At 42.0% G+C, this 22,111-nt stretch overlaps 1 protein-coding gene across 2 annotated transcripts in view; it reads left to right on the plus strand.

Moving 5' to 3' along the window:
• Nucleotides 1–22,111, plus strand: part of PLCB4 (phospholipase C beta 4) — a 1,076,851-nt gene that overhangs the window by 767,320 nt on the left and 287,420 nt on the right. For both annotated transcript variants that reach the window (XM_078649526.1, XM_078649527.1), the window contains exon 18: nt 1,945–2,029. In XM_078649526.1, the coding sequence (XP_078505652.1) occupies nt 1,945–2,029 (85 nt within the window). The remainder of the gene's footprint in view (nt 1–1,944; nt 2,030–22,111) is intronic.

The following is a 22,111-nucleotide window of genomic DNA, read 5'->3' on the forward strand; positions in this document are numbered from 1 at the left end:
ACACTCAGAGGAGGGTTCGCATTGTAGGAGTACATTAGATTTCCATTTTGCATATATGCCTGCATATATTCATTGCTTCAGCACCATGGTAGAAATGTATCTACTGTTTATTCTTTTGGTGCTTGTAATCTTCTTTACTTGCTTCTGTCTCCTAATCACTGCAGCAGACGTATTTTATGCAAGAATAATGTTGGTTCAATAAATATTATTGAAAACGTCCCACTGTGTATTCTCTGTATATTTCTCTGAGAACAAGTGATCACGAGTGACTGAGCGAAAGGTTCAGTACTGTTTCCACATTTCCTGAGGAATCAGAGTAGTCATGTTCAGTGGTTGCCAGACACTGCTCACTCCTTGGTAGGTTAGGGGGGCTTATAGTGGCACTGTGAGATAGCTTGTCTATAGGCCAACATATTCTGCGGGGGTGTCCAGAATCAGTCTAGGCACCAAGCCATCACTTTATGTTGTCCAAACAATGTGCAGTTCCTATGATTAGTAGGAACTGCACCATGAGGTGCCTGCCAATCGGTGCAGGGATGTGAAGGGGGCACCCTAGGTGGCCCCCAGGGCCTAAACCAGAGGGCCAAGAGAGAAGGGCCCCCAAAGTCGATCTCTGACAGTCTTTCCATGTCGGAAAGGCCGACATTGGAAGGCTTTCGGAAACCGACATCATAATCCCAATGGTGGAAACACCGTCCTTAAGGGATTATGTGCGGATTCCGACTGGCTGATGGGCTCCTTGAGCCCATCGGAACCCAGACCGTTTCTCTGGCCGGTTTCCACTCTGACCGCCGACATTATAATTCAGCAGTCGGAATGTAAACCTTCCATGCCATTCGGTAAGCCTCCGATGAGCAGTCAGAGGCTTACCGACTGACATCATAATTAGGCCCTCAGTCTTAGAAGGGCTAACATAACATTTTCTTCTAATCAGGGACAACAATTCAATTAGAAACACATTATCCTTGCTTTCAAGAGCTCCAAAACTTAAATTGGTAACTCAAGTATGATTACAGATTTGAGTCTAGCTGGGCAAATGTAGGTTTCTCTTTTAATATGTCATACACTGTAACCGTCGTACTTGCCACATCTGAGAGTGGGTTAGTTTCCTACACTAATATTGCTCACCCTGATCAAATGTCATGAAACACTTAGCAATATGTGTTGCTGCTCAGTGAAAGGCCTTTTACAAATGTTGACTGGTCACCATTTTATTGCTTATTTCTGTATTTGGGGGTCAAAGTGGTACTAATGAGGTGGAACCTTTGCTCAGAACATGACAACATGTAAAATGCGAAAATAGTGAGTTAAGACTAACACAAAATTTGCTGCATTGTGCTGCATCATTTTCCTTTTCTTGTTGCATAATTTAGTCAACCCTGTCGTATAATTTGGTCCTCACCTGCGGCATAATTTCAATGACCCTGGATAAAGGTAAGCCCTCACTTGTTATTCCCCATTACAAGGAGTAAAACTCCTACTCGGGCAAATAACCAGAACTGATAACATGAAGCAGTGCTATTTCTCCAGGGGAGCTTTGCTGCCTGATTTTCATGAGTGGTTCACGATGAGGCTTTTCTTCCTTTCTTCATGCTTGTTTCCAGGGAGGAAATGTCCACGCAAAATGCTTGTGAATACCCATAACGTCCTATATTTGGGAATGTTTCAAGCATTTTCCATGAACATTCGCCCTATCTGGCACTGATTCATTTTGCACCCTACACACAAAATTAAAAGTGCCAAAAATGCTCCTTATATGTGGATTTTCCTCATAGAGAAATGACGATTAGAATAATGTTACAAATCAGGATTTGGGATGTCTGGAACTGTGAAGCTTCTCAAAAGCAGCTCCTCACTGTTGTTACAAAATAATTTCCTAGGAGCATAGTTTGCTAGGACCACGTTTATGAGGTGGTTGTTAACCTTTTAAACGTTTTTTTCCAGCAAATATCAACAATACAAGATGTCAAAGTATTGTGAAGACATATTTGGAGATCTTCTGCTGAAGCAGCCTCTGGAAGGATACCCAGTATGTATTATGAAAAAGTTGTGCTTGATATCCTGTTGAAAGGTATTGCATGCTCTAGCCAAGAAAGTGTCTGCACTCTTCGCTCTCTATCTTGAGTATAGGGCGCTGCGTACTGGAATCCGGGCAGTAACGCCGCTGCCCCCTTCTGGCGCAGTTAGTCATGCACAAGCTTCAATAAAAGCAAATGTTCGATTGCTGGAAGCCACAGAGTTTTAAGCAGTCATGGAAGCTCTGCACGTGTGTGAACATATGTCCTTGAAAACATTCAATTATCACTAGTCCTCCAATTTTGCCTCAGACAATTTTGCACTATACCTTCATAATAGTAACAGTTGATATATTTAACAAACAAACAAAATGTGTTTTGAAAAATTGTTCTCGTAATCAGGGGTTAAGTTCTGGATTTTCCCAAAAAGTTGCACTTAAGTAAAAGTAGGACTTAAGTAAATGCAATGAGGGGCTGCTTCTATAACGCAACAAATGTAATCGAACTGTCTCTAAAAGTATGTGAAACAAATATGAATAAATAAACTATTCCATACGAAACTTCAAGTGAGTTTTTCAAATTTGGGGGCCCGTGATACTTATAGGTGTGCAAACATTCTTGAACCAAACACAATTGGAGTTTATAGTTTTGATAAAGATAATGCCTTTTATGCGCTAGGCACCGGTTTCCCTACATTCTGCCTCATAAACTAGCCTATTGGGTGAAAAGTTCTATTGTTGAAGACATTAAAAGCCATTTTAGAGGTGCGTCAGTGCACCGCTTCAGTGCCACTCCAGTGGTAGGAATCTGTTCTACTAACCTGAGTCTGATGGATTGACAGACTAATGCATGAACTGAAGAGATCCATGTTTGATCCATGTGGACACAGGTTTGAATCTCTGGGGAACCACTAAACCTGTCATTATCTTGGGATTAATAAAAGGAGTTCCATTAAATTGGGTAACAATAAACTTCTAAAGCCAAGAGACCTCTTGTGTTGATTGTGTGTTTTATAAATATATTATATAAGTAATAAAGAGCTGTACAATACAATTTCCAGTGGCACCTGCAGAGCAGTGACACAATTTCAAAACTAAGCCTCAACTTGCAAACTAAGCGAACATTGGCATTATGCACATGCAACACCATATACACTTACCACAAAAGTGATAAATGTTGACGCTGTCAATTTCCAATACAATTTTGGGCTAATCTTAATAAGGCCTTTATTTGGCTCTCACACCCATTTCTGAAAAGTAGAATATCAAAAATGTGTAACTTCTATTCATCTATTACACAATCTCTAATGCTATAGTTCATTATATGTATTGTCTTACCCACAAATAAGTCACTCGTTCAAAATGGTAGGTGTCTCATGTTCCTGTACTCCTTTTAGGTATCTAAGTTAAATGTGATCTGTTTAAGGAAACACATATTATCTTTAATAATGTTTTTCATTAAAACATATATCTATCAGTGTCATTGTATTCTTAATATATCTTGGAATTAAATGTTACTACACAATCACAAAGGAGAAGCTCATCCAAAAAAATAGTATCGATGGGTATCAACTCTATTCCAATTTTGTTAAGTCATAACATACAGAAGACCTATTCAACATTACTCAAAGGCAACCTCACACATCTAAAACAAATAATCACCACCATCTCACGGTTAATACATTTATATTGGACACGTAAACACATTTAAACTGTTTCAGGAACCTACCAGTGATGCATCAATCATTGTTATTTTAACTAGTAGTGAAGTGAAGTGAAGTGAAAGTGATTTATAAAGCGCAATCTCATGCCAAAGGGCGTCTTGGCACTATAGAAACGGCTATAGCTACAGAACTAAAGTTTCCTGCAGATGCTCCTATATCTCCAAGTCCTGGGAGAACAGCCAGGTTGTCAGGGCCTTTCTAAAGGCAAATAGTGAGGAAGCAGCTTTTAGTTCCAATGGTAGATTGTTCCAGAGTGCAGCAGTAGTCCTGAAGAAGCTCTTCCCACCACAGGTTGTCCCCCTGAAAAGGGGGACTACCAGGTTCATAGCTGAACCTGAGCGAATAGTCCTCACTGAGGTGTACCATTCAAGCTTATTCTTGAACTGAACGGGTCTTAGTCGCTGTAATGATTTGTAGGCCAGGCAGAGAGCCTTGAACCTAACACTCTGTTTCACTGGGAGCCAGTGAAGTTTCCTGATGGCTCCTCTAGCTGATTCGTATTTGGGGATTTTAAAGAGAAATCGTGCAGCTGCATTCTACAGAATCTAAAGTTTATTCAAAGAGTCCAAGACAAGATTGAGATAAAGGCTATTACAGTAATCAATTATCGAGAGTACTAGAGCAATGATTACTGTCTTCAAGAGTTCTGATGGTAAAAAAATGTACATCTTTTTTACAAGCCTCAAGGAGCAAAATGAGGCAGATGTGGTTTTATTCACTTGGTCTTTTAATTTCAGCTCTTTATCTAGCAGAAAACCCAGAGTTTTTACTTTATTTACTGGTTCAGGGCAGATGCCTAGTTCAGGAGGCCACCATTCCGGGGTCCAGAATGAGGGGTTATTGCCAAAGTTGATGACTTCGGTTTTAGAAGCATTCAGTTTAAGGCAATTTGCTTACATAGCTCATGCAGGTTCTAAATGCAGAGCCTGAGTTGTTCTCAGATTTCGCTAGTGACACCACCATTTGTGTGTCATCTGCATATGATGCTAACGAGAAGCCAGATTTTTTTATGAGAAGCCAGTGGCGTGACATAGAGATTAAACAGTATCAGGAGGCAAATGCTCCAAATCCCAAAAAATATTCTTAATGCATCTGTTAGAAGTGAGGGTCTCTAGTTGGCAGTGGCAAGCACCCTGTCCAAGTAGAGACCTTTCTTTCTAGTCAGGGCTAGGGAGTTACACACCGAAGAAAACCCCTCTTGGCCTTTGAAGTAGGCATGCTTCAAATGATAGTCTTTGTCGTGCACATATCCTACCTTGCCCTGTCCTGGCTCTAGACACAGTACAATGGGGCGGAGACAGCATTGTGAAAGCACAGGCACAGCCCGATTCAGGTGTCAGTGACAACTCCTTCCACCACTCTAGCTCAGGAAGGCCCATCAGCCTGGTGATGGGCAATCAGGATATGCAGGACATACCTCAGCACCCTTTGTGTGACTGTTTAGGGCGAATGCACCACCAACCCAACTGTCAGTCTAAACCAGACATGGATTCCACAGACAGGAAGAGGCACAAGATGTTAAAGCATGGAAAAGACCACTTTCTAAAAGTTGCATTTTCAAATACACAATTTAAAAACCACCTACACAGAAATATGTATTTTTAAATCCTGAGTTCATTGGACCCAAACTCCGAATCTCTATCTCTTCCCAACTGAAAGTTACACTTGTAAGATGTCACAAGGCAGCTCCAGTGATACGCTATGGGAGAGATAGTCCTTGCAATAGTGAAAAATGAAATTGGCAGTATTTCACTATCAGGACATGTAAAACATAGCAGTACATATCTTACCTTTCACATACTCTACACCCTGCCCATTGGGGCTACCTTGGGAATGCCTATGGGGTGCTTTACATGTAGAAAGGATGGTTTAGGACTGGCAAGTGGGCCTGCTTGTCAGGTCGATGTGGCAGTTTAAAACAGCACTCACAGACACTGTAATGGCAGGTCAGAGACATGTTTAGGTCTGGCAAGTGGGCCCGCTTGTCAGGTCGATGTGGCAGTTTAAAACAGCACTCACAGACACTGTAATGGCAGGTCAGAGACATGTTTGCAGGGCTACTCTTTTGGGTGGCACAATCCGTGCTGTTGGACCACTATTAGCATTTGATTTACAGACCCTGGGCACACACAGTGCACTTTATTAGGGACTTACCAGTAAATCAAATATGCCAATCATTGATAACCAATTATACTCACAATCTACACAGGAAGCGCTTGCACTTTAGCACTGTTCAGCAGTTGTAAAGTGCCCAGAGTACAAAAACCAGTTAACACGAAGTCCAGCATACAGTCAAAAATACAAGTGCTCCACTAAATGTACAATCCTGAATCTGTCTATTTAAACACCTATCACACATGATGGGCTCAGTGTAAAATGCGGCCAAACAAAGGTTTTTCTTCAAGCACTGTTCACCAAGGAACACCTGGATGAATTTGTGTGGCAAGAACAGTGCAGTGATACTGTGCACTAAAACTGGTTGCAAAGAAAAATAGGATAAAGGCAGGACCATTGGTGTGTTTTCCAAATACTTATGAATTTGCCACATTTGCTAAATTATCCATCGTATGATGCATTATCTGCAGATTTCAGCAAAATAAAATTTGCTTTCTAGCTCAAACTGATCAAATGTTATGAAAAACTCAGCAATATGTGTTGCAGCAAAGTGGAAGGCCTTTTGCAAATGTTGACTGGTCACCATTTTGGTGCTTAGTTCTGTATTTGGGGGGTCAAAGTGATACTAATGAGGTGAAACCTTTGCCCAGAACATGTTAACATGTAAAATGCCAAAATAATGAGTCAAGACTAACACAAAATGTGTTGCATTATGCTGTATCATTTTCCTTTTCTTGTTGCATAATTTAGTCAATGTTGTCCTGCCCCAAATGTCCTGCTAAAGGCACACCATGAGCCAGACCCAGTAGGTAGGCTCTGAAGTACTGGGGTACTACCAGCACATGGACTGTCCCAGGCTCAGCAACCTGAGGCTCAGTATACAGGAGCTCATTCTCCCAGTAGATCCAATGTGATCCAGGCTCCTTGCCAGCTGCTTGGTCTGCACCCATCCACTGCTGACCCTGAAGCGAAGGGCATCCTGCTGCTCCTTGCAGAATTACCTCCTGGTGGAACCCCCTTCTTGCTGCCAATGGGTAAGCTCATGCCAGTCTCCTTGTTGAGCCACTTACTCCCCTGTACGTTCTGGGCATCCCCCTTAAGGTCAGCCTCTTTCACGCACTGTGGGAGATTCTGGGGCGGGTTTCTCATGCTCCCTAACCCTCCTCTTTCTGGCAGGCACCTGGGCCACTCTTTCAGGCTCCAGGTCCTTTTGCTCACTCTTACTGCCCACTCAGGCAGACCCACCATCTCCAAGTGTGACCTGCATTCCACCTCATTCCAAGGGGAATTCTCCAGGTCGTTACCTAGCAGACAATACACAGGCATGGATGGACTCACAGCTACTCTCGAGGAACCTTAGAGCCCCCCCCCCCCATTCAATGGGAACCTACGCCACCGTATACTGGTGCTTAGAGTTACCCACAGCTAGTACTTGGTGAAACACATTAGAGACCACCTGCTCTTCAGACACCAGGTGACATCTGACAGTAGTCACGCTGGCTCCTGTATGTCCCAGATCCTCTACCTTTTGTCCATTGGTGGTCACCCACTGACTGTAATTGTTAGTGTTCTCCAGCACGAGGGTCCTCTGGACCTTCTCACTGTCCCCTAGTGAGGCAGTTGGCTCCCTTCCTTGTCCTGAAACCAACTCTTCCCCAACTGCTGCACTGGCCAAACCCAATGACTGCCCACCAGTGGGTGGTGGTGCCCATTTGGGACACTTGGGTAGTGACCCTCGTGATAATATGCATAATAACGGCGGCAATCCCTCTCTGCAAGCTTCCCTGTAGAGATCCAAGTTTTTTTTATCAGCTGGGAGATGGAAATCTTTAACCTGGGAACTAGATTGGGGCCCTTTGGAGAACTCTCTATTTACCCATGTACCCCCAAACTTCTTCTGCTGTGAACCCTGCCCACCCTTGGCAGAGTCTCCCTCATACCTCTTGTGGACAGTGGTACTCATCCAGTGGTCCGCCTTCTGAGCAAGGTTTCTGGCATCAGTCAGCTTGCTTTCAAGCAGATGCTGGCGCAGATCTGGAAAACTAAAACTATACAAGTGCTCCCAGGGATTCATTCAAAACTCTCTGAACCAGAGTGGGTTACTTTTATTGGAGGAAATGATGTATGCATTTGCCAAGAGACATGGATATTGACAGGGTATTTATTACCGGCTACACTACATATAGCATCAAAGCACTACCCCCATAAAAAATCAGGGAGAGCCAGCGGAGGTCTAGCCATTTTTTTAAAGAATTCCATTGATTGTGCCAACAAACATTTGCTGATTAAATCATATGACCTAATGGGGATCCAGATCATGTTTCCTTTGGTGTTAGCTTTGACGATTTTCAATGTTTACGCTAGGTCTGTTCCTCAGGTACTGACTCACCAGCTTTGACTATTTTAGAGACCTGGTCGGTACCTATCCTTTCAGCTTACTTCACTGGTTGTTGAGAGGAGCCTAAGGGCTTGCAATGGCAGGACTTGATCAGGCCCTGACAGGCAAACTACCTTCAAGAGAGGGCTTAGTCTTAGTGTTATTGATTACATTCTGGTGGACATTGGAATTTGGCCATTGGTGGGTGATATGATAATTCCTTTTCGGTCTGATAGCAACAATAACCCCCTGATTTTAACTATGGGAGGTACTGCTCTTAAAAGGAGTCCCTTTGGAAGTCGGTCAACAGCCCAAGAACCCCCTATTAACCAACAATCTTAGAAGAGTATCTTGGCCCAAGATACAGGAGGATAGTAAAGGGCAAGCAAAGATATATGACTTATTCTGACAATATTTTACCAGCATTGATAAAGACATTGCACCTCTTGAGCTAATTCTAATAGCCCACGGATAATTGTCCGAGGCATTGAAAGCTGTATTTTTAACAAAACCATTTTGGAAGAAACTCGTTGAAGGGAGGAAACATGCATGGTTCAATCTTGAGTGCAAACAGGCAAAGCATGAGTTAAAGATGGCTATTCAAGAGAGTGAAAGTCTAGATGTGGCACCAGCATGAAATAGATATAAATCTCTCCTGGCAAGAGCCAAATGAGATTGGGCCGATAAGAATTGGCAGGATTTGCTGGCTGCTTCTCGGTGCAATGACAATTGCTCATTCTGGCACATCAATGCTCCTGGGATCCTGGAAGGTGCTACTACTCCATGTTATCATATCCAGTCTGAGAATTGGGTCGACCATTTTACCATTCTTTAAGACAAGAGAGAAGTTATTCTTCCCAAATATGCTACTGGGGATCAAACCCAATGTCCATCTGAAGTACTAGGAATCCCCAATCTCCTTCTCAGGGGTCTTACCAATAAGTAGTCCATTCAAAAAGCAGCAAAGAAATCAACAGAGAATCTGAAATATGAAAAGACATCTTTATTACAATTCAATTGTGAGGCTACGTCGCCCAGCCACGCCTAAAAGCGACTGAATGAGATAGCCTCCTGGATGGTCTGGGCACAGACCCTTTATACAAATTATTGTGCCCTAGGCACATATTTGAAGTACATTCCCAGAACGTGCACACAGATGCAAAACCCACTTTCAAGATAAGTCCAGGCCATAAACAATGTCCACATAATGAATACATTCTTTAGCTGACAAGGCCGGCTAAGCCCAAAACAGTAAGATCACAGCCCATGTCCTAAATAGCTCGTGGAGGCAGGAGCAGGAACAGATGAAAGTAAGATAGGGCAGGGTGTGTGTGCGATGAAAAGGTTTATGGCATGCTGCTATCTTGCTCGGCCACTGGGAGAGGAACTGACCAAACAGGTCCGGCCTGGGGCAATGGTTCCAACATGCTCAGGTCAGGGGAAAGTCAATCAAGGTGTACGTGGCCTTTTGGAATCGAATTTAGCTGTGTGTTATAGCCTATGTAAAGGGCAACACACAAAATGGCTGCTGTACACAAAATTGGAAGCCAAGGGTTTCAGAACGAAAATGACGATTTTGAGGTGAAATTGTTACTGGAATATGACGAAAATGCTTGTACATAGTGTACTAGCCATTCTCGGTCTTTTGATATAAAAATCGTCATGCTACGACAAAGTTTATTACACGAGTCCAGAATTTGCAGTACTACAGACGCACCTTTTGCCCTTACATAGGCAATAACCTATACTCACGCTAGTCTGAGTCCAGATCTATATTTTATAAAAATCCTCAAGATGTTACTGAAGCATAATCCTATTACCTAGCGACTTTCTCGGGACAGGTCTCCCTACACACGCAGTAGCACAAAGGCCATATATGGCAGGACCGAAATAGGGAATGCCTCCATCTGCAGTATGTGGCACAAGACCACACACCCAACAATCAGTGATGTTCACTACTAACTGGTGTCGATGCAGAAACTGTACAAGAGGAAAATCAGTAAACTCTGATCTCCTAACTATCCGTGTTCTGGTAAAATCTAGAAAGATGCAAAGAAGTAGAAGTAGGAAAGGACATAGGTTTGGGAGGTGGGTGCAGATGTGAATTGGGCAGCAAAAACAATCCCACCCATAAAAGACAAGGCCATGTTTAAAAACACTAGAAAACACGTCATTGAGAACATATAGACAAAGTAGTGACCGCTATTACAAATGAATCATAATTTTCCACAACCCTAAGCAAACGTAAATCCTAAAATTATCTTGTACATTTTAGGTCTTCCTATGCATTTCTGTAAGTCATTATATGTTCAAGTGAAACAGTGGTGACCCTCATTAATGCTCTGAGGTGAAAAGGGAATACTCTTTCACAGAAAATGGATGTTATTCTGCTTTTACTAAACAGAATAGTACTTTTAAAACAATGCCAGCAAAGCTGCAAAAATTAGTTACCAAACTCCAATTCTATACAAGCTCACAGAAAATACCCAGAGTCCGTCAAAGCCTCTGCTGGCAGGCTTCTATTGTCCATCAAATCCGCTTCCAGTGTCTTCTTCGCGTTGGGCCTCTTCATTCAGGCTCTTCATGACTCAGTATCCGTTGGAGTGCCCTCCTGGCAAACACTCATAGCTCAATTACAAAGTCTCAATGTCTCAAGGCAGTGCACCAGTGTCTCTTCTTCGTGTCAGACACTACAAATGATGTGCCCTTCATTGATCAAGGGCACAAAGCATTTCATGCAGATCCAAGCACTACTGAGAAACAACCCAGCAAGATCAGCAGCACTTTCAGACTCCAACACTCATCAGAGTGTCAGAGGACGCTCAAGCTGCTCTCTCATGGGCACCGGAATGTAGTGCCTTTTTATCCTCAGGTGCACTGCCTTTCCGCTGGAGCAAAGGAAAAGAGGTGTGTGGGGGGCCAAAAACTCAGGCCAAGGGGATCAGGGGACCGCGCGCTGTCAGAGGTTCAAGCACATGACAGTTGAACAAACTGAACAAACTGGATGACAGCCCTGCCATCAACAACAGGGATCCTTCGCATCTTTGAAACCAGCTCCTCTTTTCTTTTCTTTGTACAACGCCTTCTGATGAAACAAAATGGCTTGCTTGGGAGGTACCATTGGGGGCACGCTGATGATCGCTGTCACGCTGACGATTGCTGTCACACTACTTTCTGGTTGCAGGAATTGTAGAGCCAAGAAGTCTGTCTTTCATCTGTCACTGATGGAGAGTGGGCTTAGTCTCGATCACAGGTCTGCAGGGTATCACTCTTCCTTTGACTCTGGAAGATCCCGCAGAACCTAGTGATATAGGAAATGTGACACAACTGTTAGTTTCCTTCAAATCAAGCACAAAAATAGTTCATGGGTTTTAACAAGGGGACTGCAAGCAGGTGGCCTGCAATCTGCAAGGGAGTGGCCACACGCCATGGGACAATGTTGGTCTAGAATGCACTGTCATTTACAAAAAGCAATTTCAAACATAAAGGCAGTAGGCAAAACGGTGTCTCTGGGCTTTTCAATTGGGTTTTCGTGTGAGAGCATATCCTTCATCATCGAAGGGTAAATAACTACATGAAAATTCTATCTAAATGGATGTTTTTACATATGGTGGCATTGTCTAATGGTGCAAATACATATTTTCCTCAATGATTAAGCCTAGGTGTTCTAAATTCCTTATCTAGAACATCTCAAATAGAGAAATGACATAATACAGATTATCAAGGACATGAAGAAAAATCCCTTTAAAAGTTGTGCATTAAGTGCACTATGCAATACAAAGGCTAATGATCAAATGTGCAGACAAAAGGACACGAACTAGAGAGTCCCTTGTATTTGTATGATTAGAACACATCTGATCCCACCAAAAAATTAAAGCAGCAGGAAAAAGAGAACTGAGGAATTAAAATAGACATTGACATTTTGTCATGTTCAAAAGGTAAACTTAAGATATTTCCTATTGAGATGGAAAACGTGTCTTACTATAACATTGGGTCAGTTAACCAGCCTGTCACTACCCCGACAAGCAGTCTGAAAAAAAACATTTTACATAACATGGGGGTCCCTAATACATCACTTCAATCTAGAAGTGTGCACATAAACAATACACCCATAATAATAAATGGGCTGACTGGTGAAAGGAATATGGAAAAGGGAAATGGAAATAGGACACAACTAAAATCCCCAATAACTAACCATGATGCGACATCAGTCAGGGGAGAAGCAACAAAAGACCAAATACCAAAAGCATGGACACCAAAGTTACAAATAGTGCAGAAATTTGGACTCTACCACTGGCCCTTACACCATATACAGTAATGTCAGTTAATGGTCCAGTTCCTTCTGCAGGGAAAAAATGAAAAGTTTAGGTCACCTTTAACAAGAGCCACAAATCTATAATTTCATCCTTAGGTCCAATCAAGGATACATAAATTTAGAATTACCTGGTCCATGAGGGAGAGGGTAGTATCATGACTCCTGTATATCTCTTTTATTTTACTTCAATACTATTAGGGCCAAATTTTGACATACACTGGTGAGGTGTTGTCCATTCGTGTCCACAGCATGCAAACATCATGTCTGTGAAATTTAGTATCAACACAAACTTTACCTAATTATTGTAAAAGTGACACATATCGTCATACATGCCTCCTTACAATACTGGCAAACTTGTAATAATTTCTTAAGCAGCAACATAAAACACAACCAACATATACCAAGCCATCAAATATACATGCAGTATAGCAAGCAGCAAAAAGGCATGGACAAATTACAATAGCACATGTAAAGAAGCAGTGACGCATGTATTCATGCAGCCCAAAACCCAGAAATGCAGGCCTGCTTAATTTGTCAGGTTTAGAATCAAAATCAAAATTGTACCAAAATTATACTTTCATTTAGTGTCAAAAATTACACTTTCACTTACTCCCACCCTTTTGACAGGAGATCACCAGCACTGGAGATTGAACTGTCAAATAAAACTTACAGCAGGAACGGTTCATAAAGGGGAAAATGCTAAATCATGAAAAAAAAACACACAAACATTTCCTTGCAAAGAAGTCATAATAAAAACCCATCTCTTTTCAACATACTGCCAACTGCACATAACATACAAAATACCAACTGTAATTAACCATCTTCCATAAACATACTAAATCCCAACTTTCCAAAAGTAAAACACATTCACTGACACTCTACGTCCCCTGCGCCAGGATGCCCTGAGGTCCGAAAGGCCCTCAGCAGAACATCTGGTTTCACTTACTCCTAAACCCCCACCTCACTGACCTTCAGGTCAACCTCTGCCTGACATACTCCGTGCGTTCCTTGACCACCCTCCTATTCGTCTCTCGAGCTGACAAAGGAAAAAACTGTCCAAGTCTTTTAAACATGAATGTCCAAATAGGCCCTGCCAAAGCTAGAACCTTCAATCCTGATATTAAACAAAACCCGTGCACCGGTCACATTGGCTCACTGAGGCAGCATAGCAACCCCAAATAAGAATAACTGGCAAACTTGTATGATACCTAAATGTATGTATTAACTAAAGCCTAAGACACTGTGAAAGTTACTCTAATGGCAAGAATGCCTCTTTAAATGGTCTAATTTACCCATTTTCGACTTTGAAATTTAGGGAACTTAAAAGTTAATATCCTATGATTGCTTTACATATTAATCATCCTCAGAATGTCCTTTACACATTACAGAGGTTGAACATTGGGCATCTGTCATGTAAATCCTGGAAAAAAGGTGTTTTACGCCTGCGCCAAGCGAAAACCAACATGCAAATTACCTAATTATTCAGTAACACATAACTTAAATCAAATTTTAATGCTAGGGGGTCATAGCATGAGTACTAAGCTTTATAAATATCAAAAAACGATATTAAAAAGCACTTATTTTTTTCAGATAATTGTTTCATAATTAATAATTTTTCTTTCAAAGAAACGAATTATCTTTTTATGAGAATTCCACATATAAAGGTAAGTTGCATCCCTTGCCTATAATTTTAGATGAATTCATTTATGCGCCGAAGCACAAAAGCTTAACTTTAAACATGACATTTTCCTGCGTCACATTTCTGCGCCACTTTCATTTAAAAGGACGGTTTATGCAAAGTTCCACCCATCTTTAAGTGGAAAAGTGCTGGCTGAATGAACATTCCTATCAAATGTACTGCAGCTGAAAGGCTTGCCTGTAAACATCTAATACAGTGCAACTAAGGAAAAATGCTGTTTATTTATTTATTTTTTTTGCAAAAATAGACAATTTCGTTTTTTTCTTTTTGGGGCCTTATTTATATCCAATGAATGTTTTTCCTAATTTTATCCTTTTTAAGCGTATAATGGCAGTTTTGTATGCGTGCATATACTAATGCATGTAGGTACAAAAATGTTATAAATTCGTTTTTCTATAAAACACACAATTTATTTTTGAGGCCTTTCATATTCCTAGTAAATGCGAATTTTAACTTTATCTAATTTCAATCCTTTAACATTTTGCACATATGCGTTTTGCTTAATGTATAAATTAAATAGCAACATATAGCGATTTTAGCATGTCGCATGGTAAACTGCTGCATTGTTCATGTAATTTTCGACCTAATATTAATTAATCCAACATTTCACTCAACAAACTGAAAAACATCAAAACTCTTAATACACACATGAGCTCATTTCAAACAGAAACAGAAAGTGTTCAAAACATTCAGGACACACAATACAGCGCTTTTAGGCATTTTGTTTCATAAATTCGCGCCAACGCTATTCACAACAGAAGTTACAGTAACGGCAAAAACCACATTTAAACACACATGGAACCCACAGGTCAATACATAGGACTGAAACAGGACAGCCCAGACTGTACTCAAAACCCAACCATTGTAGCTGTAACCATATTTACAAGAAACACTTCTCAATAGTGTTCAAAAAGACTGCATAAACAGCTCAACAGACCACTGTATGTGCAGGAAACCAAAAATACACTCAATACACTAGCTTTAGGTGGCAGAACACCAAAAATCGTTTTGCATGTAAAATTGCCCAGAGCAAAGGATCCTTGTTTTGCATTATGTCATATTTTAATTCCCTGGGGATACAAAGTCACCAAGGAAGAAATATGTTTGTATATCTAAACCTATTTAGATATTCCCTTTAGGGGAAGCCGGCAAATCCAAACGTAAACAAAGTTGGCCAACACAAAACTCCAAATATGCTAAGATCAGGCATCCCATAGCTCACTAATCTAGCTTCCAAACTTCAAGGGCGCTATCTCTATCGATACACTCGTAAATTTACAAGACCCTCGGTTATTGAAAATTGCAATGTTCAAATAAACTTAAGCGCAAAATACCAAAGAACTGGGAGCGACCCAGTTATACTCCAAAATAAAGCAGATGGAGAAAAGTCTCTTCATTATCCGCCTACACAAATTGCAATTCGCATATCCAAACCTATACAAACCTTCAAAGCTATAGCAAACAAATAGTTGTCCAAATTCTACTGCCAAGTTCTAACTGCAAAAAAAACACTTAAGCCAAAATGGGTTCCTCTGTCGTGAGTGACACCTTTTGGAGAGTTTAAGTCAGAAAAATCAAAAATATACTGGGCCGCAAAGACAGAGAATCCCCCAGAACCTCTGTGCACAGAGTACCTCTTTTAGTAGATTTCTGTCTTGCCTTCCCCAGTAGTTTTCCGTCCTCTGACAAAGTTACTTCTCCAGATAATCACTGCTTGACGAGGCCCGCTGTTGGGGCGCCATTTGAAGTACTAGGAATCCCCAATCTCCTTCTCAGGGGTCTTACCAATAAGTAGTCCATTCAAAAAGCAGCAAAGAAATCAACAGAGAATCTGAAATATGAAAAGACATCTTTATTACAATTCAATTGTGAGGCTACGTCGCCCAGCCACGCCTAAAAGCGACTGAATGAGATAGCCTCCTGAATGGTCTGAGCACAGACCCTTTATACAAATTATTGTGCCCTAGGCACATATTTGAAGTACATTCCCAGAACGTGCACACAGATGCAAAACCCACTTTTAAGATAAGTCCAGGCCATAAACAATGTCCACATAATGAATACATTCTTTAGCTGACAAGGCCGGCTAAGCCCAAAACAGTAAGATCACAGCCCATGTCATAAATAGCTCGTGGAGGCAGGAGCAGGAACAGATGAAAGTAAGATAGGGCAGGGTGTGTGTGCGATGAAAAGGTTTATGGCATGATGCTATCTTGCTCGGCCACTGGGAGAGGAACTGACCAAACAGGTCCGGCCTGGGGCAATGGTTCCAACATGCTCAGGTCAGGGGAAAGTCAATCAAGGTGTACGTGGCCTTTTGGAATCGAATTTAGCTGTGTGTTATAGCCTATGTAAAGGGCAACACACAAAATGGCTGCTGTACACAAAATTGGAAGCCAAGGGTTTCAGAACGAAAATGATGATTTTGAGGTGAAATTGTTACTGGAATATGACGAAAATGCTTGTACATAGTGTACTAGCCATTCTCGGTCTTTTGATATAAAAATCGTCATGCTACGACAAAGTTTATTACACGAGTCCAGAATTTGCAGTACTACACATCTATTGGTACAGCACACAGAAACAATAACATTGACCCATTTAATTTGTTTGGAAGACACTCTTAAGGCTATAGACATATGATTAAAAACAGCAATGGCCCCTGGGTCTGAGCTTCTGGTATGGGCACCATACGTCAACCTCCTGTCCAATGTTATAGTTAATGGGGAAGAAATCCGTGGAGAGGGGCGGAGATAATTGCTGTTTACAAGAAAGGAGATTCTTCAGTTCCCTCAAATTATAGGCAGATTAGCTTATTAGATCATTTACAAAAAAACTTTGCTAGGCAAGTCCTGGATAAGCTGCTAGCATGGATGGAAGATAATGAGATCTTGTCACCTTATCAAGCTGGTTTTAGTACCTAAGCCAGCACGTGCGATCAAGTCTTTGAGGTTCTCATTACTTACTTGGAAATACATGCTTCTAAAAAAACATAAATTGAACGTAGCTTTTGTCAATCTGCTAACTGCTTTCGACCTTGTGCCCCGAGAATTGCTCAGGAAAGTTCTATTAGGGATGGGAGACCCTGTAAATTTGGTAAACCTGCTAGCAAGGCTGCATGAGGGAAACTATGCACAGTTTAGGTGGGGGAAACAGGGCAAACCTACGGCCAAGATTCCTATCCAGCATGGGGTGCACCAAGGATGCGTAGACAAGTTATTTCACCCTATGTAACTAATCTAAACCTTTAATCAGATTCCATGAACAAACCCAGATTTGGTCAATAACCCGCACTCTGCAGATCTATCAAGCAAAAGCTCAGAATGCACACTATATTGAGCAGAGATATGGTGCCACGTTGACACACAAGTTGGTTGTGTCCCAGTTAGCACCCTGCTGACCCCATTGTTTTTCAATCTTGCAATGAAGAGAATTGGGGATGTGGCCTCATCAAAACCCTTGATGTACTGCCTGTGTCTGTTGACCACGGCAGAGTTAAGCGATTATTGTGAATTGCTGAGGGAAACCCTAAATATGAGTGGTGCTGAGCGGATTCCATGAGTACTCCACATTGCAACTTGGTGTAGATCCGTGGGATTGATTAGTCTATGTTATTGTTCGGAGCAGATCAGTAAAAAAAATATAGCTAATGTAAAAGTTAAATGCAGAGTATATGTTGGTTTATGTGGCCGATCGGTATGCTACAAGTCTGACTACAGAGCGCCTAACCACTGAGTTCGTAAGCTTTAAGCCATATCCCAAGTTTGAGCCCTTTTTCGATTTGATCTCTCCACCAAGAGCGAAAACTCTTTATGTGAGATTTCTCCTGGGCTGTCTACCATTAATGTCCTTTAACACCTGGGCCTTTTATTTAGACTCAGTTATTTGCCAAGCCTGTGGTCGTTCCTCGGAGACTGACAAACATATTTTGTTCTTTTGCACTGAATATCGCCTTCCTCAAAGAAAGTGGATTCAACCAATTTGGCAGAATCTGGCAATCAGACATTATTAGATCGCTAGGATTTTAAAGACTGATACATCTAATCTTATTTTCTTTCCTGTAAGCAAGCTACTGAATGTCTGGTTTAGGCAGCAGAAGTTTGTGACCTAGTTTGTTTATGAGATTGTTTTCATTCGTATTACTGGAGTTGTATTTATGCCAAGGGCAACTTGTATGTTTGCTATAAAGTCACATTTCTATTATTATTATAATAATAATAATAATGTGTTTTTTAAAGCACCTAGTTACAACGGAAGGTGTCCCCCTGTGCTAAGGTCCAGATCGACAGATAGAGAGAAGAGATCAAGATGAATCAAACCAGAAGACATCATGGTAGTCATCAAGAGGAGTGAAAGAGACAGGATTTCAGTTTACTTCGGAAAAGTTTCTCCGATAGTGCTGCTCTCAGATAATATGGGAGGGAGCTCCAAATTTTGGAGGGCAGAAAGCAGAAGGAACAAGCCGCCATCTGGCTTTCAGTGCCATAGGCATCCTGGCTAGTTGCGCCAAAGATGATCTGAGATTGCGACCAGGGATGTACAGTTGGATCATAGAATTTGGGACCTTGCTGGTGAAGGATGCATTGGCAGAAGCACATGGCTTTGAACTTAATTCTTTTGATTACTGGAAGACAGTGCAGTTGAATGCGAGCTTTGGAGGCGGAAGATCTTCTAGGGAGATTGAGCACAAGCTGAGCCACGGCATTTTGTACTCTCTGAAGCAAGTTTAGCCTGCCCTTGGTAGCCCCCAGATACAGGACGTTGCAATAGTCCAGTTGGGAAGTGATTAGGGCATACAGAATGGTTTTATGAGACTTCATCAGGATTAAGTCTAAGATTTTTCTAGGGACCTTTAAGGTGCCAAAATACTTACCCAAGGTGATTCTGATCTGATCCTCGATGGTGAGTTTGTAGTCAAACCAAATTCCAAGATTTTTAACTTTATGTTTGAGTTCCGAGGGCTGGCAAAGGGAGACAGGCCACCAAGCTGAGGTTCAGATCGAGGGGGCTCTCCCTACTTTCAGAAGTTCTGTTTTATTCACGTTCAGTTTATGCAGCTTTCGGCCATCCAAGTGGTGACCTCTGCCAGACATGATCTAAAATGATTTGCTGAGATATAGTTGGGTTCCGAGAGGGTGACAATTAGTTGGGTGTCGCCAGCATACCACACCAATTGAACCTTATGTTTAATAATAATACCTGCTAGTGGTCGAATGTAAATATTGAACAGAATCTGACTCAGGATGGATCCTTGTGGAACTCTTTGGGACAAGGTAAAGGCCATGGAGATGTAGGAATTTTGAGACCTGAAATTGTTGATCCTGGAGAAAAGACTTAAACCATTTGAGCACCTTTCCACCAATCCTGCACTCCTGTAGCCTGTGAATTAGGAGGCCATGGGATATGGTGTTGAAGGCTGTGCTTAGGTCCAGTAGTGCAAGGGCAGAGGTCTGACCTTTGTCAGCATTCTGTCTGAGGAGTTTCCCCAACAGGAGTAGAGGCGAATCAGTGGAGTGATTGACTCTGAAGCTACATTGAGATGGGTGAAGTGCTTCTTTAGATTCTTTAAAAGTGGTCAGCAAATTGTTTACGTGTTTTTCTAAAAGCTTTGCGCAAAAAGTTAGAAGAGATATAGGCCTGAGATTCTCAAAGATGGAGTGATCCAGTGAGAGGTTTTTCTGGATAGGTAGCACAAACCTGATTTAATTGTCAGGAGCGGAGAATTGAGCTCATCCAGAGAGGGATGTCAAAAACAACCATACCACCATGGTGATCCATGGCCAATGGATAGCCTGCCTTTTGTGCTGCCATGGGAAAAGTATCATAGATCTTGGCTGCGTTTGAGGAGAAAAAAGAGGCAATGTTATTGCAATTTTCCAGAAACAGAGTTGCAATGGTGGATACTCGTTCAAGAGAGGATAAAGATTTAAGTAGAGAAAAAAGTTCTTTACTGGGTTTGATTGCTGAATCACTTTTCAGGTCATAAAACTCTTTGTGCGACCTTCTAATGAGCTTGTGATACTGCTTCATTGCTACTTTGTGAGTGGCTAATTGAGCTATAATCTTTTCTCCATTCTCTTTCGAGGCGTTTGCAATGTTTTTTGGCAGCCACTTGCTGTTCATTAAACCATGTTGCAGAAGGGAGTATTCTAGTGTTGTGTCTGTAGGACCAGGGAGATATGCCATCCATGCTGTGGTTAACCAATAGTCAAAGTTATGAGCTGCAAGGTCAAGTTCAGTATCTTCATTTATAAGGTGGTTAGAAGCCATCAGGGTGGTGGAAATCAATCATATCAGGCACAAAGCACTTTAATTACTCAAGAGGATGTTATTGTTTATAGTTTTTAAACTGTTTTTTAGCTTTTTATTCATGCTGTTTTTACTTGGAAATTGGGCATGATTATTTTAGTCAATGATTGTTATTTATTAATTAGGTATACTTCGATTGTTTGGATTAAACCAAATAAAGTTGATGATGATGAAGTGCTCCCATGCAATTCAATTATACAGCCTATGATGGTCGGCTACCTCACTTCCTTTCACCCAGCCATCCAGTGCTCTGCAAAAAGAATCTACACATTCAAGTCAAGTTTGGGAATCAGACTTCCTTTATGTCCTGAACTTCACCTTGAACTGCTCTGGGGTGAGACCATGCTTAGTAACCAGGGCATTCTTCATTTCAAAGTAGGTGAGATTCTGTGCTGGTCCTAAGGCTATCAAAGTGTCTTTCCCCTCTACCTCAAAGTGCTATCAAAGGCAGTGTAAGTCAGAGACCTGGTACATGTGGAGAGCTGGCTCATACCCCCAAAACGAACTCTATATACTACCCAGACCCTAGCCCTGAGCCCTAAAGCCTATCTCGAGCCTTAATATCCTACCATCTCTAATCCTTTACTATATCCTTGGAAATGTACACCCTCCCCTCAGATTGCACTGGACGTATGCTGCCACCATAACTACCGACCCATCTCCCTCCTTCTCTTCGCGGCCTAAGTCACCCAAAAGACCGCCAACGCCCAGCTAACTAAATTCATCTATGAAAACTCCATCCTCGACCCCTCCCAATCCGGATTCCACAGCAACCACAGCACGGAGACCACTCTACTCGCCGCCATGAATGACATCCTCACCCTCCTCGACAAAGGACACACCGCAGCCCTGATCCTTCTTGACCTTTCTGCAGCCTTCAACACCATCTCCCACTGCACACTCACCTCCTGACTCCACGAAGCCGGCATTCAGGGACTCGCTCTCGACTGGCTGTGCTTCTTCCTCGCTGTCAGAACCCAAAGAGTCAGACTCCCACCCTTCCTCTCCAAACCCACAGAAATCAACTGCGGAGTACCCCAAGGAACGTCGCTCAGCCTAACGCTCTTCAACATCTACATGGCCCCTCTTGCCGCCATAGTATCCTATGCCATCGACACCCAGCTCACCCTCTCCCTCACCAAAGATCCGCCACCATACTCAGCTTCCAGGAAGGATTGAAAAATGTTTCATCCTGGATGGGCAGCAGCTGCATGAAGCTCAACTCGGAGAAGACAGAGGCCTCGTCCTCGGACCATCCCCATCTGCATGCGACAACTCCTGGTGGCCCACGCCCTCGGCAACCCCCGCGGACAACGCCCAAAACCTCAGCATTGTACTCATTGTCAGTAAGGTGCCCATATCCCACCGATCTCAGTTTACATATCCACAGCACCTCTGGTTGTTTTAAGAATATTTCTCCATTTCCACCCCTCGAGCTTACCCTCAACATGTTCCACCATATGAAACCCGAAAGTGAAATTATTTGGGTGCATTACCTAAAAATGTTGTGCCAGTGGGTATTTAATGTTTACATTCCTAATTGCCCTCCAATGCACCT

Source organism: Lissotriton helveticus, chromosome 6 (assembly GCF_964261635.1).
Source record: "Lissotriton helveticus chromosome 6, aLisHel1.1, whole genome shotgun sequence".
Classification (NCBI taxonomy): domain Eukaryota; kingdom Metazoa; phylum Chordata; class Amphibia; order Caudata; family Salamandridae; genus Lissotriton; species Lissotriton helveticus.